Source organism: Vulpes lagopus, chromosome 15 (genome assembly GCF_018345385.1).
Source record: "Vulpes lagopus strain Blue_001 chromosome 15, ASM1834538v1, whole genome shotgun sequence".
NCBI lineage: Eukaryota > Metazoa > Chordata > Mammalia > Carnivora > Canidae > Vulpes > Vulpes lagopus.
Window position 1 is genome coordinate 5,610,510 of NC_054838.1, and position 25,235 is coordinate 5,635,744.

Consider the following 25,235-nt stretch of genomic DNA (forward strand, 5'->3'; position numbering starts at 1 on the left):
AATGAACAATACAATTATTTTTGTCCTCGTCTTTAGGATAGCCTCTCCTCCTCCTCCACGTCCCCCTCCCTTTTTTCTCCCTCTTCTCTCTCCCCCATAGAAATAATAAATACTCACTTATTGTGTAACGTAGGGCAAACTTTCACTGGATGATGGGGATCCGTCGGCGTGTTGGAAGACGTTAAATCACGTGGCGAGAGATACTGGGTAAAATAAATTTGCAAAGGTGACCAAGGCATTCTTATATTTCTAAATAACTGCAAAAGGCATTTAACGGTGGCAAATGATGGCTGGAGAAGCAAGTGAGGATGGTGATGCTGAAGCAGCATAAAGACGTGCAGAGGGGCTGGAGAAGCACATGAAGCAATGGAATAAGTGAAAGCACTTACATTTTACTGAAAGCCTTTATCAGTGATGTCGAACATCTTTATATTTCCCTCCCTAGCAGCTTGGCCCACAGGGTAGGCCTTCCATTGATATATACTGAAATAAAATGTTTTAATGTCTTAAGGCAGACAGAAGTCCTAATATGGTAATTACAGCTACTGTTAGGGATAACTGGTAAAGGCTGTGACTTTTCATCACCACTCATATATAAAACTACAAAGAATAAGTGAGAAATTTCATGGGAAAAGTTCAAGGTTTACTCAGTTTGACATGCTACTTAAAAAAAAAAAATCTATTGCTTTACTCTCAATGGAGAACTTTAAACTTTATAAGCACAGCACAACAGTAGCATCGATATTCGTTCCCTACTGTTCAAGACTCATATTTTTGCAAAATGTGTGCTATATATAAGGCCATGTCTTCTCATTTTTACACAGGGGATAGATTAAAATCGTTTCATGAAATATGCCATTTATCTCATCTAGTTTTAAGTCCCCTATACAGTACATACTGTTGTGTGATTTTCCTCGTTCAAGTTGGAATTGGGTTTTTTATTTTACCTTCGTTAAATATTCTTATGGTTTGTTCCTAAAACTTCTGTTAAAATATCATGCCATCCTAATTGCAAGCTCAAATTTAATAATGAGTGTTTAATGTAAAATATTTTTATTTCGATAATCTTGTCTTTCTAGAATGCCAATGGGTATATAGTAGGCACTCAATAAATAATTGTTGAATGAAAAAATGACCATTACATTAAAAGCCAGTCTCTTAGGAAACTTACGACTAATTGGTTAGATTTTTATATATTGTCTTTAATTTAGTAGTTTGGAACTCAGAATAGAAAAATAATGTTAAAATAACATCATAAATGATGGTTTCATTCCCAAGCTAGAATCATTTCATCTGGTAAAATGTAACTAGCATTCAGTAAAACAGATGCTTGCCTGTGTGCCAGGCTTATAAATGAGGTCAGTCTGTGTCACTTGTCACTTCATTAAAACCCAAGGTTGATTTGGACTCAAGGTTTAATCATAACCAATATAATATGAGTGCAATGAAAAGTAATAGAAAAAAATTACTACCTCAGTGGCTTTCAAACTTTTTTTTATTGTGACCCATAATAAAAAATACATTATGGAACAGACACATAGACACACACTCAGACACCCACGACCAAAACAGGTTTCACAGAACAGTACTTACCTTCCTCTATCAATGCACTCGGATATTTTTTAAAAATTTTATTCTGATTTTTTTCTACTTGGCTTTATTCTAGTCTTTCTATGCCATTCAGTTGAAAAGAAATGCTGTTGAAGAACTGCTAAATATATTTCACAACCCACAGTTGAAAAAAAAAAAAAACGACCTGGAAACTAAACTATCAGTCAAAATGAAGATAGGGTATCAGTGAACAGACGATTTCATTATAAACTACAAACCAGATGTGCGCATATATTGTTAGCAGTGGACTTGACATGATGTCATGTCACAATATCCCAAACATCATACACCCTCACACCTCCATGCCATTGCTCATGCTGACTAGAATGATCTTTTACCTTTTACTTTCTCCCTTGGAAGAAATCAGATTCATTCTTCCAGGACCAGCTTAATAGTCGTCTTTTTTGTCGCTCTCCTGATCTCTCTGGCAGAAATATTGCTGTGCTCTGAGAATTTTTCCATTTCTTGTATCTCATTTATGATGTAGAGTCACGGTGATTTTCTTATGCATCTCTATCCCCACCCCCCCCACTAAACTGTGAGTCCCTTGAGAGCAGTTAAATCCATCTTTGCATATCAAGTACTCAACACAGTACCAACCAAAGGTTGTTGAATGATGGAGTGAATGAATAAGTGAGCCATAAACCATGGAATAGCTGAAAGAGAAGAAGTGGTATTCACTGGGTGATGGAACGGATAAGAGTGTGTGCATCAAAAGAGAATTAAATGGAAATTCTGCAGAGATGGTGGCAGCTGTTGGTTTTGCGTCATCGTGGATAGAAAAATTTACAAGTGACATTTTACAATCACTTTCCTTGGGACTCTCTCGCAGGTAGACTTTGGTCGAGCTATCCATTAATTTTTAAGAACACCGATAATGACAAACTTAGGAGTACTTTGTTGGGGGATGAGAAAACTTGCTGAAATTTCCATTGTTGTAACTAGAACGTAGTTTACGAACATGGGATCTTTGCCAATCTCTGATTTACAGCAAACATTTAGAGAAATGGCTCTTAAAGTTATCTCACGGAAGGGCTTTTCTAGACTAGGCAATAGGTCACAAAAGGTGTCACAGCCCCAAAATGAGAGAGCAGCGCAGGAAGGGGTCAGGGGCTTCTCCTGGCAGAGGAAAATACTGTTGCTGTCACAGTGGCCACAAGGACTCAAGAGATTTGCAAAGAGCTTTCACTAGTCATTGTCCCCACTGGAGCTGTCAAGGAAGGAGACATGCTAAATTGTAGAAATAATCGTCATTACAGTTAGCATTGTAATTAAGGGTCCAGGTCAAGTTCTAGTGTCTTCACTTAGTTCCTAAAAATTATGGGCAAATCACCTAACCTTTTGAGTTATCAGTTTCCACAACCATGAAGTGAGGATATCAAATAGCTCCTCACTCATAGGCATGACTCAGGTGCTATATAATACCCATAAAGCATTTAGTTTGCTGTCTGACCTACAGCAAGTGTCAAGTGAATGTTAGGTATTTTATTACTGAGCCCCTAAATCATCTCATTGACTCATGATAACAATCCATTCCCCGACCCCGGGATAAGAACGTTACTGTCATTAGATACACAGAAGATCGAAAAATTTTATGAAACTTTCTCTGAATCTTTCTCTCCTCCTCACTTTATGGCTTCCCATTTTATACCATTTTATACCAATGGCTTCATGGTTTATCCATTCATCCATCCATCCCTCCATCCATCCATCCTCCAGCCTTGTGTGTGCACTTGTTATATAAACGTGAAGTTGCAGGGCCTGCTCTCCAGGAGCTCACAACCTAGTAGGGAAGATGGTCTAGTGAACAGCAGGGGTGGGACTGACCTCATGTCTTCCTTCTTCCTTCCTTTCTTCCTTCTTTTCCTCCTTTCTTCTTCTTTCCTTCTGACCATGCTTTCTTTTTTCTTTCTTTTTAAAGAGAGGGAAGAGCCCATACATTAATAGTTTTACTTCTGAGATAAAATTAGAATGAACCGATGTTCAAATTTTAAAATACGGTAATAGAATACTCAGAAAAATAACAGAATCATTTTTGAAAAGATGAGACCATCTGTGTCAGGTGTCCTAACTCAAGGCCAGATGAGCTGCCCCTGGGGCCGAGGGCTCCACGTCACAAAGAATTAAGTCAAATACTCTATAGCAATATAAAGAACTCACTGAAGGAACACAGAAGATACGATGATAAAGCTTCTAACCAAGAAAAGTCAAGAGAAGATTTCAAACCCTATCTAGAAATAGTTTCCTTCCTTTTGGCTTTGGCTGCAGGAGAGGATAGATGTAAGTTAGGGAAGGCTTCTTGCTAATTAGGCCCCACAGCATAAGCAGGCCAAATAGCCCAGAGACCGAAGGAGATGATTATAAGAAACTGGTTCTTGTGATTATGGAGGCTGACAAGTCCCAAGATCCACAGGCTGAGTTGGCAAGCTGGAGACTCAGCAGAGCTGAGGGTGTAGGTCCAACATGAAGTCCAGAAGTCTCAAGACCCAGGAAGGCAGAAAGAAAGGCCATATTCTAGTTCAAGATCAGTCAAGCATTCACTCTTACTCAACAGAGAGTCATTCTTTTTAGTCAACCAGGCCTTCAACTGATTAGACGAGACCCATCCACAGTAGGGAAGTCAATATACCGATTTAAATATTAAAACATTTAAAACGTCTAAAAACATTCTCACAGAAACACTCAGAATGATGTCAGATCAACAGTTGGGCCTAGTCAAGCTGACACATAAAATTAACCATTACAGGAGAAAGAGGTGATGAGGAAATATCCACCCACAATTGCCCTAATCTCCCTGGGGCCAGGTATCAGACAATTAGCACCTTTACCTTACATTTGCAAAATTATTCCAAATATCCAGTCCCCTGGGAGCTCTGAAAAGCTTTGTAAAGCCACTGAGCTTGCCGTACAGCCATCCCCCACGCGTAACAGTTTGCTTTACCGTGTCCAGGGTGCAAGCCCTGGCGGGGCTTTGCCCAGCACCCTCCTCTCCTTTGGATTGTAACAGAGAGTTATGACTTTCATCTAGGGTCACCACGTTCTGATGTGTCCTGCCATGAAAAGTTAAATTTATAAAATCGGATGGAGGAGAGGGAAAACTCTGGTTTTATCCTACTTCCCTTTCTTCACCTTGTTCCAATTTCCAGAATTATTCTTATGTGATATCCAGATTCTTTGTGCTTCGTTGTCCTCCTCTCTTAGACTGTTCCTTCCTTCCCGCTATCTCCTTTCCATAGAAATCTACTAATCATATGTCATATGAATATTTGTAAGTCACCTCAAAATACTTTCTAAAAGTGAAAACTAAAGAAGAGTAAAAAAAAGTATATTAAAGCTTTGATAGAATAAAAATGAAAATACCCAGTGTAGAGTACAAATGTATGTAAGCACTATAAGTAACACACACACACACACACACACACACACACACACTCATGACCGACACCTCCGGTGGGAAAGTAATAAGCAATACCTCTGCATGATATCCACTGTAACTTGAACTGCCTGTGACCATTTCCACTGTCAGCAATTTTCTTTAGCTCATATATCTTGCAGCCTATGAACAAAGAACGGGGATGATTTTCATTTGTTAATCTTGCCTTACCACTTGGTTGTGGATTTGTCAAAGCATAAGGTTTCCTTCTCGGTGCTTTTTATTTATTTTTTTTTAATTCCAGTAATTTTTTTTTTAAAGTTTACCTGGATTATACATTGTTGGTTTTTTTTCCCCAACATGTGAACATTCTCTTCACATTCATTCCATTTTTTTTTCTCTTTTTTACATGATTATATTCTATTTTTTTTTCTTTTTCTTACATCATTCTCTTTGCTTCATCAGATATTTATTTTCAACATTCTATGCCTTAGGCAGATCGCCTTAATTGGTGGTTGGTGTCTGTCATGTGCTGAATTAAGAACAATAGCAGGAAGGTTACCCAACTCCCTTCATTAATGACATATGTTGCTGCAACTCATAAGGAGACTAGGGAAAGCTTCAAGTTTCAGGAAATATAGCCAAGTTTAAGACCCAAGTTCTAAGTCAAGAATCAGAGGAGACATCAACAACTAGTATATGCTCTGGTTTAAGGTTTGTAGAAATTATAGATGTGACTGAAATAAGAAATTTCCAACTTGTTTTGAAACATTTTTCATTCCTTATTGATGAATAACCTTGGTCTGCAGTCTTATTCAGACAATATGACGCCACATAAAGATATTTTTATTTTTTACTAAATAATATTTCTATGAAATAATAGGGGAAAAAGTATGATCCAAGAGGCACAGAAAGTACAAAAACATGCTACAGACAAAAAGTTTACTTAACACTCCTCCTTGGAATTATTAAATGACTTATAAAATCTCACATACTCACCTTTAATGATTGCACTAATTTTCCTAATGAAAATTTAATATTTAACCTAAATATTTGTGCCAGGCACACAGAAGGTAAGGGAATAAAGCTAGGCTCTGTACCAAGAAGGAATATTATTTACATTTTATGGTTTGGTTTAACTTTTTTTTTTCTGCTGAGTGAGCTGATGAGGCATTTGTGAGGCCTGCCAAACCGTACATTAATTTTTTTCACTGAGGCAGAGCTTGTGGAACCACGTTATGTATGGGAATTATACAGACGTCTTCCTGAGACACTAATTTTTTCCAAAGCAAATTGGCAATTTTTACAATTTGGAGTTTATGATTCCAACAAAGCTCAGTAATTTTCTTGTTGTTCTTGCTTTTCAAGTTCTTTGAACAAATTTTGGAATTAGAGAACAGATGGAGATTCGGATAGTGTTTTGGGAAGGCTTCTTGCCATATTATATAAACTTACTTCTGAATATTTTTCTATCTGTATTTTTTATCATTTAGGAAATCTTTATTAAGTACATAAGATAGGTCCTGTGGGAATGCAAAGATGAATCTTTCCCTTGAAAAATCTTCCATTGGTGAAGGAAGCAGACATGAAGAACGAGCCTAATGTGGAATGAAATAAATGCTAAATATTGATACAAATGACCATCTACAGGAAAACGAAGTGAAGAAAGGGCAGCATGTCTCTGGGAATCAGGGCAGGCGACATGGTGGGGTGACTTTCAGGATAATAGAGGGGAGGTGAGCCCAGGAGTGGAAGTGCAAAAGTGTACAGTCTTCAGGAAATGAGAGGAGTCTGGAGAGCCTGGGTGTTCAGTTTATAGAAGCTGGGATGAGGCTCTGACCAGATTTTAGATAGTGTTGGATACGAAATTTAAAAGTTTGAACTCTTAAACACATAACTCAAGTTTCGATTCAATTAATTTTCTAACAGATGTGGTTATTAATTCAGACGTACGCATCACACAATAGGTTTTTTTCTCTAATGAAAATTTTTTATTTTCTAACCATGAGGAATAAACAGTTAACCATTTAACTCTTTACAGTCTATCTATCTATTAGTTTCATAATAAAGGTCCAGGGAGATACTACACATTGGGAAAAATGTCCCTTTTTATCAGAAAAAAAAAGGGGGGCAACTTTTACATTATTTATTATTTATTTCCTATCACTTGAACCTATGAGTTACTTTACAAGTTATTTTACACTTACTTAGGAAGGAAAGTATTTAAATAATTCTAACTGGAGGGGTTTTAAAATGTTATTGAACCATTAAGTGATAATGACCTCATAGTCTTTAGCCTGGTTTTGAATTAAGCACCTTCGTCCAGGTAACACCTCATGCTCTAGTTTCTATTGCCGTGTAACAAACCACCCCAGATTTAACGATGTAAAACAACCACCCATAATTTTGCTCACAAACCCTATGGAAAATATCACACAGAGCACTGCAGGGATGGCTTATCTCTGTTCCAAGATGCCTGGGGTTTCAGGTAGGGAAACTCAGGGATTGGAATATCCTGCAGACTCTGCCACTCGCACACATCTGGTGTCTGAGCTTGGATGACTGAAGGCTTCTTCATGTGAATTGGCCTGCTCACAGCATGGTGGCCAGATTCCTAGAGGGAGTGCTGCTAGAGGAATGTCCTGGAGCAAGCCATCTGAGAGAACCATGGAAGCTGCATGGCGTTTTCAGGTCTAGCCTCAGGAGGCACAGAGCCTCCTTTTAGTTGTGCAATACTGGTCTATCCTTTCAATAGAAGTGTCAAAGATTCCTGGGATCCTGTTGAAAACTGCCACATAATCTCTAATATATATATTTGAGAAAGGGAAAGAGAACTCTCTAATAGGAACTGTACGTAGATGGTGTACTAGTAACGTGCTAGAAGCCTTGCAGCATGATTTTACTGAGTCCTCCTAACAACCTTATGACACATATTATTATCTTTTCTTTATAGATGAAGGAACAGACTCAGAAAAGTTAAGTAACTTGTCCAAGGCTAATGTAAAAGCAACACTGGCACCTACTATGTAACAGTGATTATGCTAAGAACCAGAGGTTCAAAGCCTTAGTCCCTCCTCCTTAGAAGCTCAACGTCTGTTGAAAAGAAGTCTTACCATGTAAGAAAATGCATATCCTTTCCAGTCCATCATCTTGCATTCCTGCATTCTGCAAAGTACTATAAACATTATTGTGGACTTTAAAAAACGTCCTTAAGACACAGTCATCCCATTCAGAAAGGTGAAAGTTAGAGCTGAGGTGCACACATCCGCTTGAAAATGTAATCAGCTTGTGTATTTGTGCCGTTTTTGTGACTATTGAATCCTTGTAGCAGCAATATACGGAGCTTGGTAATGGATCCAGGAGGTTCATGTCATTAAACTATTATGCTGTTTGCATCATAAAAGGAACCTAGCTTGTAGTAAAAGGCAGTAAATAGCAAATGACAAATTAACAGTCCGACCACAAGTGTTATAGGAATCTGCAAGTGAAACAGATTACTTTCAGCTGCAGCTATCAGGAAAGACTCATAAAGGAGGGAGGCTTGGACTTAGGTTGTGTAGCATGGTAGGGAGTGTTTCACGCAAAGCAGAAGGGAAGACGATGATTCCAGGTGCAAGAAACATTAGTCCTATAGTGGCTGAGGAAAGAAAGAACAAGACTGCTGTGGAATAGAAATAAGATTACTTTGGTCAAGATAGAGGTAAGGTGCATTTTTTTTTGGGGGGGGGGGGACATCATAAAATAAAGTCTGCATGTATTTCTCACTGCTCCAATTTGCACAAAATAGTATTACCTCCCTTTTCTGAGTGCTTTGTATTCAGAGAAGCTGGTGAGTCTTTCTCTGACCATATATAAAAACAAAGGAGTGAACAAAAGAAATGAAACAAGAGCAATATCAAAAAGAAAAGGAGGGAAGGAAGAGGAAGTGAGGGAAGAAAGTTTAGAAAGAGAAGACAAACTTGGCAGTGTGCTCATACTACTTCACTAAGCTGGTGTGTGAAGGAGGTTTTTGATTTCTGGATTACCTTCTAAAAGAGACGCCACACAAAACCCATTTAACACAGTCAGTCAGATGTTTTATGACTGTGTTTCCCAAACACCCCACCTTTCTCAAAACAGACTTTTCTTTTGGCAGTTCCAATTGCTTATTTCCTTTAATGGTGTGTGGGGAGTCCTTCCAATTTCCTATCACCTAGGTATCAGATTAATAATATTCATAGTTTAGGTTCCTCAACCATATATATCTTAAGAGATTACAAAATTCAAGAACACATCGATGGGTCCAAAGTTGGAAATACTTGAACTGCTAGAACTTGAGTGCTAGATTTAGTGTCCTTTAAGTTTGAAAAAGTTGAGGAAAGTAAAGGAAAACCTGGCAGCTGGCATAGGCAAAAGAAGGCAAGCCCATCCTCATGCACGCTGTAGAGATATTCAGGCATCCTGTTTGAATTACGTTTTTTTTTTTTCCTTTTTACTCAAATCTATTTAAAAAAAAAACTAATTAGAACTGTCACATTACAAAGTTAGAGGAGAACACAGAGTTCACTTCAATCATTTCTCCTTTTACAGAATTGTGAATATTCACAGATATTCTCCTGGTTGGGCAGAGGATAAAAACATCAAATTGTTTTTACTCACTTAGATGAGTAAAATCATGTGTATTTTGTATTTTTACAACCAAGAACACCATCGACAGAAAATGCTAGAAAAAGTTAAGAACGTTATACCTTGGTGAACGAATTCCAATCAACAATGGAGCCAGGAAATAGGAAATGGGGAATTTCACGAGTGCACCCTCAGAAGAACCCAATTTAAGAGCCGAGAGACTGATTTCCCATAAATGCCTGCTTTACAGAAGAGGAAGATTTACCTCCTGACCAATTCACATCTGCTAAGACTCCTTCTCCATCTTCAAGCCAATGCACTTACTGCTTGGACGATGAGTGAACTCCCCACTCTGCGCTTCTGGGCCATAAACGCAGCCCACTCCAAACCTCCAATGGATTCACCTGTATGTAGCTTGCTACAGCATCCCCTTCCCAAGCTGTAATTCCACTGCTATTCCCGAATAAACTCAATTTCTGGGAACTTGAGCTTGCCTCAGTTTATCTCTTTATTTAGGTTGACATGCTTTAAAAATTATAATGTTTAATCAACAAAAGTTTTGACTATAAAATTTGACATTTTCAAAATCTTCAAAAATTATATTGTTGGTTTAAATCCCTGACTTTGTAGAATCTCAGTAATGTTATTGTTTAGGCAAAAATCTCCCTGGAAGAAAACGTTCCTCAATGTTTCCCATTATATAGTCAAATTTAAGTTGCTACATGTATTTTCTGAAACCTTGCCTTTATTATTATAACTACTTTTTTCCTCCTACCCTACAATTCCCTCAGCAATTTTGTCTTGTTCTGAACTCTTGGCATTTTCTGACATGCCGGATTGTCTAAGGAATACTGAAATGTCTTAAAGTGGCTACAGGTATTATGAACACATCCTGGAAGAAGAGATGCTGTTCGGTTGTGTACATCTCATCCTCTATGCCCAGTGTCAATAGAACAGATGAACACCAAAATACATCAACTAGAGAAAAGGTGAAGAAGACTCATGATACTCTAAGATACCGAGAAGTAGGGGCCTTTACTCACTGGGTCGGTGTAAGTAAAGATACACAACCTGTAGAAAATTACGACTTTCATTAATCCATTCAAAAGAATCAAGAAAAAAGAAATATCAGCTACGGCACATTTGCTTCAAACGTCTCCTCCCCCCCCCCCAATGGAGTGTTTCCCTCAAATCTGATGGTGGAATATTCCCTTTAAAGCCTCCCTTTATATTTAAAAGTGTGTAACTTACTGATAAAAGCATTACCAGAAAGAATTTTTACCTTCCAATAAAACGTTTCTGTGATACTGTGAATTTTGTTTTAATCACTTATTTGGCTTATTTCAGCCAGTTTATTTTGCAATGCTAGGAATCTTTGGGGAAAACATTTCTTGACATTAATGATATTAACAGACTAGCCCAATCTAAGAACTAAGATTAGGTCTGGAAGTTATTAAAAACAAGAAGGTTTCTTGATGACTTTTTTACCATATTTGCTGCTCAGTGGAGAGAATATTAATAAGAAAAATCAGATTTATCTATTGCTTTTTCAAGGAAAATTTAAAATGATTTTATGTGTCTATATGCATGTATTATACATGTATACTTTGTTTTCCATTTCCTTAGCTTTATTTTTTTTTATATGTTAATTCTCTCAGGACATTTCAGGTTATATGTCTGGAAACTTCAGCCATCCAGAAAAAAAAAAAAAAAAAAAAAGAAAGTTGGGAAATAATGAAAAAAATGTGCTGAAAGAATTCACATAAAAGTTTTGGAGACTTGAAAATGGGAACAACAGACATTTAAAAAGTTATTGAACCAGAAAAAAAAAAAAAAAAGCCCTTCCTGGCAGGTAGTTATATAGAAAGAGACTGATAACTGTGGGATAAGAATACAGGCATCCAGACATTACTACAGAGCTCTCCTGCATGGAAATCAAACTCCTAATTCGAAAGTAGAGAAACTGATTCATATTTTTTTTCTTTCTGGTTTGGACATTAGAAAAAAAAATCACCAATTGTAAAAGAAAAATCTTAAAAATAAATGTAATTCAATTACTTGGCTCAAGCATCTTCTTACTAGAAATTTCATCTAGGGGGCACCCAGGTGGCTCAGTGGTTGAGCATCTGCCTTTGGCTCAGGGCATGATCCCGGGGTCCCAGGGTCGAGTCCCACGTCGGGCTCCCTGCATGGAGCCTGCTTCTTCCTCTGCCTCGGTCTCTGCCTGTGTGTGTGTGTCTCTCATGAATAAATAAATAAAATCTTTTTTAAAAAAATAAATTTCATCTCATTTACTTCTATACAAATACACACATATAAATAGAGAAAATAGAGAAGGGTATTTATTAACATATAGTGTTAAATGATATATTTATATTAAATGATATATTCAACCAATGCCAACATGAGTTTCATCACTGACCCTTACAGATAGAATTTCTTTTCAAAACATGTGCCAAGGAAAAACAAAAACAAAAAAAGCAAAAGCAAAAACGTGCCAATCAGTGGACAAAATATAAAAATGATAAAAGTCTGGAGAGCTTCTTCCACTGTGATTAATTCAATTATTTCAGTAGTTTCTGAATGCAAGACATATCAAGGTAAATGTTCAGATTCTGGGAGTTGCAGTAGAGATTATTTAAAGAAGGGGAGAGAGATTCTGGTTTAAATTCCTCTTTTTGCATAATTCAACCCATGTTTTCAATAACTCCATCCTCAGGCAATCAAGATGTCTCCTGGAGTTATCACACTACTCAAAAATCATTTGTTCTACTACGTAATATACGTAATCCAGGGGATCCTAAAAAGGGTAAGGAATGACAGTAACCTAGGATTAAATAACAAGTTCATAAAAATTTCTGCTTAGCCATGTTTGGCTATGAGTTTTTATTTTCTTCTCTTTTTTTTTTTTTTCTCAAAACTGTATCAGTCAAAATCAATACCAGTCCAAGCATTCCATTGCAAAGGTAAAGAGACTTCGCCAGTCACTTACAAGAGAATATGCCTAGTAATTTTGATTCTCCTCTCCATTAAGGAATTGATTCTTCTTCACAAAGAATTTTCCAATCTATTTACCACCCTCTCCCCACCCCTCCTTCATGTTTCCTCAGCTGTTTCCTTAGTGAAACTGTCGTTTTACAGACTTTTGCAATATTTTTCTACTGGACGTTTGCCCCCGTTGGCTACCACCAATTGTCTACATTATGTTAGAGCGTTCATGATCGTGGCATTCTTGTGCTCCAAAACTATCAATAGCATTTGATTGCCAATTGAACACAGATCCTATCCAAGGTTTTCACAAATTCTGCTACCATTTCCTACACCAGACAGGCGATTTTTGGAGTTCTGGATTTCACAGATTTATAGTCTATGTATCCAGATGTAAACATGCATCTATTCGCACACACACATATATTTTATGTTATTATTTTTTCTTTTTCACACATATATTTTAAAGTAGGTTTCTGAGATAATAGAGGCAAACTTTAATCTTTCCAAAGAACGAAAACACAAAATTACCATTTAATATCACCACTGCTTTACAAAGAAATGCTTTCCCCCGCCCTTTGCTTATGTTTATGAAAACATTTCACATTTTCTGTCATATTTTTCATGTATCACTGTCATAATGATGACTTTGTCATAGATTAGCAGCAGTGTATGGCAAAGAAAGGTATCTGGGAATCATGGTGCTAGACTACTCAGTGTTCCCTAAACATATACTGCTTGATGGTATTAGGATTCACAGACTTCTGTTAATTATAGGAATGGCCGAGAATTCAAATAACTGTGTCCATCAAGGTCTTGGCAGGAAACAGGCACAGTCAGCAGGGATTTTAAAAATAATCTAACAGAAAAAAAAATAACAAACAAAAAAAATAATCTAACAGGGCAATATTTACAAAGATATGGCCAGGGATAAGGGCATCAATAAGGCATGGGGAAGCATCCAGGGATTAGTAGCAGCAGGAAGTACCCAGGGCTGCAGGGAACAATAGTTGCTATCAAAACTCAGGGGGCACTTCTAGAACTTTCAGAGGAAGGAACAAGAATCCTGAGGCCTTCGCAGAGAGCAGAGAAAGAAAAGTCTCTTCTCCTTCTGACTGCTTGCTAATGCCTCTCACTGGTCAATTTAGCAGCAAAAAGAGGGTAGGAGACAGGTGAACACAGTCTAGGGTCAGACCCGTCCTCTGTGCAGAGCAGGGAAAAGGAAGAGAAAACAGATGCAGTGAAATGGGAAGTACAAAAGGAAAATAAGGAGCCAAGGAACTTTCTCCCCATTCTATTTACAAAAACATAAGGCTAATTTGAATTGCAGAATTGCAATGTCCCTTCTTTGTTTCCCTTTCTTTAGCTAACTGCCTTGGAATGCTTACGTGCAGCAATCTTTTCCACCCTATTCACATGGTGGCACCTAGCAGTCAACAAAGAGGGTTCGGGAGCCATGCATAAAATACTGGGTGGGAAAAGCTTTTTTTTTTTTTTTTTCACTTTCTTATCTTAGAATGCTAGTACAGAGATGATTCTACATATTAAATTTTTTTTAATTTTTTAATTTACTTATGATAGTCACACACAGAGAGAAAGAGAGGCAGAGACACAGGCAGAGGGAGAAGCAGGCTCCATGCACCCGGAGCCCGATGTGGGATTCGATCCCGGGTCTCCAGGATCCCGCCCCAGGCCAAAGGCAGGCGCCAAACTGCTGCACCACCCAGGGATCCCTACATATTAAATTTACGTGAAACTTCTGACATTTAAAATTCTGAAATTTTTTAGCAAGAAAATCTTGATTCCATGATTTTTTGTTTTGTTTTGCGGGGTCAGTCACAATGCTTAAGATGTTAAGTTCTCTTCATATTCTTGAGAGTCACTACTGACTAAAAATGTTAATGAAACAGATAAACCACTTTTATGGCCAATCAAAATTTATAAGAAATGAGATATATTTAGTCTTTTTTTTTTTTAATAGGTACCCAGCGTGGAGTCCAGTGCAGGGCTTGAAGTCACAACCCTGAGTTCAAGACCTGAGCTGAGATCAATCAACAGTTGGCCGCTTAACGGGCTGAGCCACCCAGGCACCCCCACAATGAGATAGTCTTTAAAGAAAAGCTCTTCTTTCCTTATAAAGGCAACATAATGTTAAACCTTATTATGATGATGCAAATGAATTTTGAATCTGAAGATTTCTCGTATCAAGTATTTCAAAATTTTTCTGGAAGTTCCGTTTTCAGAACATAGATGCATTGTTAGAGTGGTCTTTCTACTGTCAGCTTTGAGGCTGCTTAAAGCCACATATGGTGCAAGTGGAAAGGAGTGTCTCAAATTTGTGGGAAAAGAGATTTGGAGTGGACATCTACACCTGTGCCTACGAGGTGAGTTCTCCAACACGCTCCCCTGAATTCACTAGGACGCCCTGTCCTTCCTGGACATCTGGAACCCTTCCGCTGACTTCCTGGGCCCCTCACCCGGGACAGTTTTCCCGAGAAAGATGGATTGCATTGTTGGAAAAAAATGACAAATGTGTCTGCAAAGTTTTTACGAGAGATCTCTCTTCAAAAGTTGTGCCAACTTGACAGATGGTAACTATACTTATTGTGGTGAGCGCTGCTCAATGTATGGAATTGTCAGCTCCCTAAGTTGTACATCTGAAACTAATATAACATTATATGTCGGCTGTATTTCAATAATAAATTTTTTTAAAAGGTGTGCCAGCTTGTTATTTATTGTTGTTACTGAAGCATACAGAGAGACCTATTCTTACCCCTGTTTTTGAATGAGGTCATGGAGTCAGGATGAGGTGTAATCATTGCCCAGCATATCTGCCCCCCCCCAACCCCCCAGGGACTGTAAAAAGGTCAAAACACTTTCCTCCCATGAAGCAGGTTCCTGGATGAAGGAAAAGCCCTCTATGTCTGTCTTGCCTGAAGATGTGGCATCCAGGTTTACTTATTTATATAGACAAAGATTATCTCAACAACCAGATAGCTGAAATTAATATGGTGATGTGTAAATATGGCATTTTCCAGAGTAGAACAGGGAGATATCAGAGTATTTCTTTTCTGTTGGTTGCTCAGCTGCACTGTGTCCTGTAATTTCTGGCAGATTGTATAGCTTAAAAGAACCAAAAATGTAGACCTGACCTAGAGACTAAACCCAATTCGACTTTTCTAGTCTTTATAGTCCACTGAACAACATTGTATTAGAAAACTCGCGGGACCAAGAGTAAATATTGCAGCAGCAAGATGCATCTCTCTTCAATCAAGTCTTCTTCACCATTGCCCATACCAGTGTCGGTGGTCGCTCTTTTACATTTGGGACGAGTGGAATTTAGGGAAGATGTGGGAAGATGTATACTTTGGAGGCTTATATAATAACAAGTGCCAGTGTTTGTTGTTTATATATGTCATACACTGTTCTGCAGACTTGTACTAGTTGGGTGCAGGTAGCTGAAAGTGACAAAAAGGAAACTAAAGCTGGCACACGTGCCAAAAGCAAACCAACAAACCCAAACAACCAAACAAATAACACACCCACACAACCCCAGAACTGGGAACATTTAGGGCTATGATCCCAAACAGGGTTAGTCTTAGCATTGTTGTGATCCAACGTAGTCTTTGTGATTCTGAGATTCTTTAGGCCCTGGGAAGTCGATGGCTGTGGCAGCTTTGGGCTCCATATAAATCTATACAATATCAAGAGGAAGACAGAGACCCTAGCGTGCCTGCTACTCACCTTGTATACGCTCGGCCTGTTGCCACTTCCTCTTCCTACTGGTCAATGCTCACGCGCAGCGTTCGTGCTCCACCAACTCTGAAGAGTAAGAAAGCATCCTCTGAGTCATCTAGGCCTAACTGATGGAAAATGATTCACCTGGTCATTGTTGAACGAATTTCTGTCATTAGGAAACGCTATCCAATGGAAGGCTTAAGACTGGTTTCCTCAATCAATTCTGCATTAAGAGAAGGAGGGGCAGGTTAAGATGACTGGCTCAAGATTACCAGGCACTACCCTTGGGCGAAGTCAGTATCCCAAGTCGCATTGTTACCATTCAAAGTGGGTGGGAGTGGGCAGCCCCAGTGGCTCAGCCCTTTAGCTCCTGGCTTCAGCCCAGGGCCTGATCCTGGAGACCCAGGATCGAGTCCCATGTCCGGCTCCCTGCATGGAGCCTGCTTCTCCCTCTGCCTGTGTCTCTGCCTCTCTTTGTGTGTTTCTCATGAATAAATAAATAAATAATTTTTAAAAAAACCTTAAAAAAAAAAAGTGGGTGGGAGTGACTGTAGAATGGATATTAAGAGACAGTCAAGAAACCGAGTACGGCATTTTGCATTTGCTATCTCATTTCGTCTTCCCCAAGACCCCATGAGGTAGGATTTTCCTGGAAGCCTCTCTTTTCTGAACCTCAGCTGTTGATGTTGCTTAACCGCCACGGTTTGAATGATTACCACGTTTTAACAAAAATCTGAAACTCGGCCTTCTATCCACTGTCCTAATTTACGGCTATCCTGGGAATTTAGGGATCAGAACCAGGAAGTGGGAGATTGCTCCTGGTAATTGTAGACCACACTGTACACGTTGTTTTACCTTACTATTTCTCTCATTTGAATTTTCCCTTATTCCATGATTGCTCAAACAGCTTAAGGCCTAAATGAAGTACTGGTCCTTTATAAAGCTTTCCTCAAACTCCCCAGTTTACAACTGGCCTCTCCAGAACCATTCTTACAATTTTTAAAACATAGGACATGTGATTTGCATTACCGTTAAGTGTGTTTTCGTGTCCCTCCCCACTCCTGCCTCAAGACTGTATGTTTAAGTGAAAGCCCTGTCATCATCATCATCTTCCAATCCCCAACACTTTGCATTTCGTAGAAGTTCAGTAAATGCTCACTGAAGGTTGTTGAATTAAACGGAACATTAAAGAGAAGCTCTAAACCCCAGGTTTTGTTTTTTTTTCTCTCTTTCTTTCTTCTAAAGGGGAAAGCTTCCTAGACCTTGTTTACTGAAAATTGGCTAATGGGAAACAGGTATAAATATACACATTTTAATGCTCAAGTAAGGACTTACAATAAAATAGCATTTTAAGCAGGTAAGTGGAAAGGTGGGAGACTGGAAATGTTAATATGAACACAACTTGCCATCTCACTCCATCCTGAACTAAAGGCATCTTTAATTGTTTTTTTTTTTTAATTTTTATTTATTTATGATAGTCACAGAGAGAGAAAAAGGCAGAGACATAGGCAGAGGAAGAAGCACCGGGAGCCCGATGTGGGATTCGATCCCGGGTCTCCAGGATCGCGCCCTGGGCCAAAGGCAGGCGCCAAACCGCTGCGCCACCCAGGGATCCCTAAAGGCATCTTTATTGAATTTCTTTCACCTCCTTGAATGGATTAGACCTTCTCAGCTCAGGTACCTGCGACCTAACGGTTCCCTCGGCCATGAAAACAATTCTCAACCCTCATCTTTTGAGTTTTCAGGTGAAAAGCCAGTTTCTTCAGGAGGTCTCCCTACCAGGTAGGTCTTCCTGACTTGTCTCTATTATATGCTCCTATCACATTTCAGGCCATTTGTTTAAGGTCTCTCCTCCACGTCAGGAGGTGAACCCCTCCACTGGGACAAGAGCTACATTTATCACTAAATCCCTAGTGTCTACATGAGGAGACATAATAAGTGATCGATAAAGGAATAAATGAACGAATGAGTGACGGCTGTACATTTCTCAAAGGCAGGCTGCACGTTGGGCTCAAAGTGTCTAGGAGTCAATACAAAGAATTTTAGGGCATATGGTATCCTGGGCATAATCAAGTAATACCACAGGACGAAATGAGTGTGGGTTGATAAATATCAAACACTGAGGGGCGTCTGGGTGGCCCAGTGGGCCCAGGTCCTGGACTAAGTCCCCCCCTTGAGCTCCCCGCTCAGCCAGGGGCCTGCTTCTTCCCCTCCTTCTCCTCCTCCTCCTCGACCCATGCTCTAATAAATGGATAAAATCTTAAAAAAAAAAAAAATGAATTAACAACATAAGCATCACTGCTTTATTTGTCCATTAAAAAAAAAAAAGATGCAGGAATGCTCATTCTAATAAATGAAACATGCTTCTTCTCCCTTTTAAATTTCTCTTTCCCTTTTGTTGAGACAAAACCTCAGTTGCGCCGGCTTAAATTAGAGTTTTGGCCGGTGTCTTCAAGCCTGTCAATTCTGCTCACCTGAGCCATGTCGCCAACATCAGGAAGTGACAAATTCTTGTGGGCATTTACAATGGACCTCTAAAAAAAAAAAAAAAAAAGTGCAACCTCTAGAAGGTGGCAAATACTTATCTGCTGAGTGCATGAATGGGTGAAGAATCCAGGGGACCCTCCAGAAACAGATCCTTCCTCCTCTCCCCCCTGCCCTGCCCCAGTCTTGTCAAACACCCCTCCTGTCATCATGCTCCATTAGTCGTTTGCGTGAAATAAAATTCCACTAAGCTGCCTTGCCATGGAAATAATGAAAACGATAAAAAAAAAAAAAAAAGGTGCAATATTGCAATGAAAATTTAAGCTCTTTTTTAAAGATTTTTAATGAAGCATCAATGGTTGAAATTTCCTGGTTTCTTTCAAGGAACCTGGGCCTCCAGTGCTAATACAACGAACCATCAACATGAAGGCCCGGAATCGAAGACAGTTAGTTAGTTAATTAATTAATTAATTAATGGGAGGTCAGCACTTTTTTTTTTTTTTTTTTTTAAACTAAACTGAATCAACTACGGATTTCGTCCACTGTGGAGCAGCATGCCTGGCATTACCCGCGCCGCAGACCGGCTCAGGCAGAGCTCAGGAAATTTCCACCGGGGGTTGCTTCCCAACTGGAAGGAAGCGCGCAGACGCCGGGGACCCCGAGCATCTCCCCGGGATGCTCCGCCCCCACCTGCGGCGCCCCGGGTTTATTGTCCGCCGACCCCGACCGCCCCCTTAAGGGCGGCGGCCCCCTTAAGTGCGGCGGGCTCCCCCCAGCTCCCGCCTTCAAGGGCCCAGGATGCCCGGATGGAAGCCCCGTGCGATTGACAGGGGGCGGGCCCAATGGCGCCGGACGGGGGGCGGAGCCTTCCCGCGGGCGCCCCAATCGGCGCGCGGGGGCGCGGCGTGCCCGGGCGGACGCGGAAGCGGAAGCGCGCGCGGCCGCATGGAGTCGCTGCTGCAGCAGCTGGAGCGCTTCTCGGAGGTGCTGGCCGTGTCCCGCACGGCGGCGGTCAGCGCCTGGGGCCCCGCCGCCGTGCGCAGGGCCGTGCAGTGGGCTCGCTACCTGCGCCGCGCGCACGGCCGGCTCCGCGCGGCTCTGGAGGGGCGGCGGCGGGCGGGGCCGCGCCTCGGGGCCTGGGGCGGCCGCGACGTGGTGCTGTCGGCGCGCCTGCTGGGGAACCGCGCGCTCGGCGCCGCCGCGCACCGCTGCCTGCTGCGCCTGCTCTTCCCGGGCCCCGCCGCGCCCCCCGCCCCCGCCGCCGCGCTGCAGGCCCGCCTCGCCCGCCTCGCCCGCCGCCGCGGCGCCGTCCGCCTGCTGCTCCGCGGGGGCCCGGCCGAGGACGCGGCGCTGCGCACGCAGGCGGAGCTGCTGCTGCGGCGGCTGCGCGACGGGCCGGCCGGCGGCCTCCTGGACGGGCTGTGGGCGCGCGCGCCGCGGGCCGCCTTCCTGCGCGCCGCGGCGGCCGCGCTGCTGCTGGACCCCGCGGGCCCCGCGCCGGGCGGGCTGCTCCGCTGGCTGCTGGGCCGCGCCGACGCCCTGGCCGCGCTGTGCCGCGACCTCCCCGCCGCGCGCCTGGCCGCGCTGGCCGCCCGCCACCCGGCGCTGCGCCGCGCCTACCTGCGCCAGCTCGCACGCTGGGGCTGCCGACTGCGCTACGACCTGCCCTCGGGCCGCTGGGAGGCCGCCGCGCCCGCGCAGGACGCCGCGCACGTGTCCTGGGCCGAGCTGCGCGGCCGCTTCCTGAGCCTCGCGCGGGCGCCGCCGCCGCTCAAGGACGCCGCCCTGGCCGCGCTGGAGGCCTGGAGCGCGCGGGACGGCGCCTTCCGAGTGCGCGGCCTCAGCGTCTGGACCGACCTGCTGCTGGCGCTGGGCCCGGGGGCTGCGGCCTCCCCGGGGGTGGCCTGGCCCGGCCCGGCCCGCAGCCCCGAACACGCGCACTTGCCAAAGTGACTGTAAACACCTGTTTTGCCTTGTTTTTTGCTACCGCCGTGCCTTACTGTGTAGGTCTTCCCACCAGCACCTCCTCTCGGTACTGCTGCTTGTCACCTGGAACAGGTGTGCTCAAAAGAAACAGAAACCGCCCTTCGTTTGGAAAGCTAAGCGGCCTATTTGCAGTTCAAAGCTGGGGTTTTTGGCCTTTTTGGCCCAACCTGTGTTAAACAGCCTCCACATGTATTAAGGTTGCGTCGTTCAGTAAGTTTCTTTCTTATTTATTATTTTTTGTTCTTTTTTTGGAGGCATTTTATTTTTATTTATTTATGTATGAGAGACACCTGCAGAGGGAGAAGCAGGCCCCACGCAGGGAGCCCGACGCGGGACTCGATCCCAGGACCCCAGCACCACGCCCTGCGCCCGAGGCAGGCCCCAAGCCGCTGAGCCGCCCCGGGATGCTCAGTTTGTTTCCTATTTCTGCAGATCACTACCCTCCGAAATCCAGAGACCAAAGAGTATACATTTTTTTGTTTTTGTTTTTTGTTTTTAAACCAAACGGTACTTTTATTTATTCATTTTTCCCAAACGGTATTTTAAAGCACGGACTTAAGAATGAGGGAGAGAAAAAACTGCTTCAAGTATAGTAAACGGCAAACATACACCCTTGGATTCAGCGTTTGATGGTAAAAGAAGCCCCACATGGATCGAAGACTCAGATTTTGGTGCTTCAGCCACGGACTGGGTTAATAAATCACAATCTTGGTGCTACAGTTGCCTCAATTGTTGAATGAAGTGTTTAAAAATAGCCGAGTTTCCTCATTTTTCCTCTCATGGCTGCCCTGTAGGGACGATTTAGAATATTTGATCTGTGTGCTGGCTACTTACAATGTTCTGATTCTAATGGAAAATGCCTTAGTTTTGGCTTTTGGAGAATAAGGTCCATGTATGGTGTCATATCTATGGTGTCCTATAGTTTACAAAGTCTGAGGCTCAGATCATCTAGCAGAGTCTCTGAGGCAGGGCAGTGTGCTGTGAGCTCTGGATCGTATTAGTTGAGACTCCAGATTGAGTATCAGGGTAGCAATTTGTCCAACATTGTATGGCTCTTACGTGGTAAAGCCAATGCACCTGGATCTTTTCTGACTTAAACTGCTCCACAAATCTGGGTGATTTTAGGTGATTGTTGATTTGGAAACCAATATTCAGTTGTAAGGTCTGTATCATCATTGTATACTCCAAACTACACAAGGCCTAGCACATTGGGATATATGTATCTATATACATTTTTAATTGAAATTCAATTTAGTTAATGTGTGTTATTAGTTTCACGGGTAGGATTTAGTGGTTCATTATTTGTGTATAAACCGGGTGCTCCTTCCATCAATTGCCCTCCTTAATGCCCATCACCCAATTACCCCAAACTGCCACCCACCTCCCCTCCTCAGTGTGTTCCCTCTATTTTTTCAATGTTCTTTAAGTTTGGGTTATTACCACCTGCTGTAACTTTTACTAGGTTATTTCACTCTCTGAATGAGAGTTTATTCATCCGCTAAGTGGAAAAATGCTACCTTTTCTACTACTTAACATAATTAAAAGATAAAAATGATAATGTGTATGAAAGTGATGTCAAGTTATAAATGGGCATATTCTCTTCTTTAGATTGATACACATAAATACATATCTGTAAATTATGATCTACATTTAACCCATTAGAATTTGTGAAAAGCAACTATACATGACCATATAGCAAGGACCAAGAATGAAACTTATATTTGACCATTAAAATGAATTTAAAAATAAGATGCGGTTAAAATGAGGTTGAGAGTTTAATATAGTAATATGTTTTGTTGTATAAATAATATGTTAACAGTATTAAAGGAATATTCTGTCACCTTGGCACTATTTTAATGTCTGTGTTGTATTCCTTTCCATCTTTTGGTCACATTCCACTATTTATATAGCTATAGCAAATGTACTTAGCATTTCTAGATTTCATAAAGTTATCAAACATTCTCATGTTTAGCCTTTAGAAATAAAATAAGGAAAATCTGCAGTAATTATAGACAAAGTCTGGGGTGTCTGGGTGGCTCAGAGCGTGATTCCGGAGTCGCCGGATCAAGTCCCACATCGGGCTCCCTGCATGGAGCCTGCTTCTCCCTCTGCCTGTGTCTGCCTCTCTCTCTGGGTCTCTCATGAACAAATACACAAATACTCTAAAAAAAAAAAAAAATGTATAGACTAAGTCCTAAATAAATATCAGTTGAATACATTTAATGAGGTGAGAATATTGAGGTCTTTTCCACCTTTATTATGTTAACCTTCCTAATGATAATTACTGCATTTCTGGGATATTCAACTTAGTCAAATATATTATTTTTTTAATATTCTGCTTAATTCCATGTATATTTTGTTTAGATTTTTGATTCTTAATTCTTAAGTGAGGTTGGCCTGTAATTTTTTATTCTTTTGTTTGAAATTAAGATTATATTGTCCATACCACATTTGAATTACGGACTGTTTCTATTTTTCTTATTGTATGGAAGAGTTTCATAAAATTGGAATGACCAATTCCTTGAGAGTTTGTTTTTTTAAAGATTTTATTTATTTATTTATGAGAGACACAGAGGCAGAGACACAGGCAGAGGAAGAAGCAGGCTCCCTGCAAGGAGCCAGACTCAAGACCTAATCCTGGCCTGACTCGAGACCTAATCCCGGAACTCCAGGATCACTCAGTTGCAGAGCCACCCAGGCGTCCCTCCTTGAGAGTTTTGTAGAATTATTCTCTACTACAATCTGAGCTGAATGTTTTTTTTTTTAATTACTTAACTAAAATTTAAATTTTGTTAATGGTTGTAATAGCCGTTCATACTTCTATTTCTTCTTAAGTCAGTTTTAGTAAGTTACATCTATCAAAGTTCATTTCATCTAAGTTTTCAAATTTATTGGAACAAAGTGGTTTATTTTTTTTGATCACTAATATTTCTTTGTTTTTTCATCATAAGTATCTATATAAAAGTTCTGTTTCTTTTTTTTACTTAGCCTGTTTATGCTCTTTTTTTTATTAGTCTCTTCAGATGTTAAATGTTACATAATTTTTACCAATGAATTAATACCTTATACATTTTTTTCCTTTTCAAAGGCTTCTGCTCTTATTTTGTTTTATTCTGTCCTTTCCTTCTTAAGTGAGAACATTTAATCTATGTGTAGCTCCTTTTTGTATTATTATATAACATTTAAATTGTCTTCTGAATTCTGCTTTCACTGCAAGTCTCATGTTTTGACATATATATTTTTTGATATATAATAATATCTCAAAAAAAATAATAAGCAGAATTGATACATACAGCTTAAGATACACACTCTAAGAATATGAAATTAATTTGCTCTTAGGCCTTGCTTCTCCCTTCCAAAGACCTGGATGTCAGTACAATGCTAGTGAGCTATTTTGAATCATATGGTTGAAGGCGACTGGAACAACTGCTATAGGCTTAAAGATGAAGCCCCATGTTTGAATGCTACTCACATCTCTCTGCCTTTGGAGATCTATGTTTGGCAGAGGGCTGGGGGAGGGGGGGAGGGTGAGGAAGGGTAAGAAAGGTGACTTGGAAATTTCCTTTACTTCCTAAAATTCCAACAAAGCATTAAAAAAGTATGTTTTGTTGAGAATCTAAATGTTTGTAGCAGTTGAGTCCTACCTAAAATACAGTTGTGGCTTTGCCAGAAGTGGAAGTCTTCCTTTATCCTTTAACCCACACCACTTAACTTCTGCTCTCAATACTCGATGCCAACTTTAAAGGATAGTTTTATGGTATCAAGTTATTTGTCCTCTCCATAACGTTAGACAAACTGGCATATTAAGTAGTTGATGACTATTTATGAATGCATGAGAATGGAGCACATAATAAGGTAGGAATAGGAATGGAGTGAACATTTCATTAGAGTGTTACCCTTTGCATCACATCTCTAAGAAACACAAATATTTTTTCTAGTGGCTACAAGGAGGACAAATCTAAACAAGAGTGGGGAACTCAGTACGTGGTAGCATTTTCAAATTGTAACCCAACAATCTGCAAAATCTTTTATTTTTTTAAAGATTTTTATTTATTTATTCATGAAAGAGAGAGAGAGAGGCAGAGACACAGGCAGAGGGAGAAGCAGCCTCCCTGCAAGGAGCCAGATGTGGGACTTGATCCCAGGACTCCGGGTGGGCTGAAGGCAGACGCTCAACCACTGAGCCACCCAGGCGTCCCTAAATAATCATCTAAAACTTCTTTGTTGCATTTGATATGGATCAACCTTCATTAATGTCAAGATTCAGTTGCTGTGGTTAAATTGCTCAATTTCACTTGGATTTTATAACTCTTTTACACATTTTTGGAGCTCTGAAACAGTATACTGATGCCCTAAAGTAGTAGCCCGTTATGAACAGAATGGCCCATCTTCCCTAGATAATTGTGGATATAGAATATTTGTATTAACATAAATTAGTTAACATAAATGC

General features: G+C 40.8%; 1 protein-coding gene across 1 annotated transcript; it reads left to right on the forward strand.

Annotated features, from left to right (window-relative positions):
• The first annotated feature begins 19,726 nt into the window (after positions 1-19,726).
• On the forward strand, positions 19,727-22,623 carry FANCF (FA complementation group F). Its single transcript, XM_041730799.1, has one exon. It carries the CDS (start codon positions 19,745-19,747, stop codon positions 20,750-20,752), a length of 1,008 nt encoding a protein of 335 aa, XP_041586733.1. The 5' UTR covers positions 19,727-19,744; the 3' UTR covers positions 20,753-22,623.
• The last annotated feature ends 2,612 nt before the right edge of the window (positions 22,624-25,235 follow it).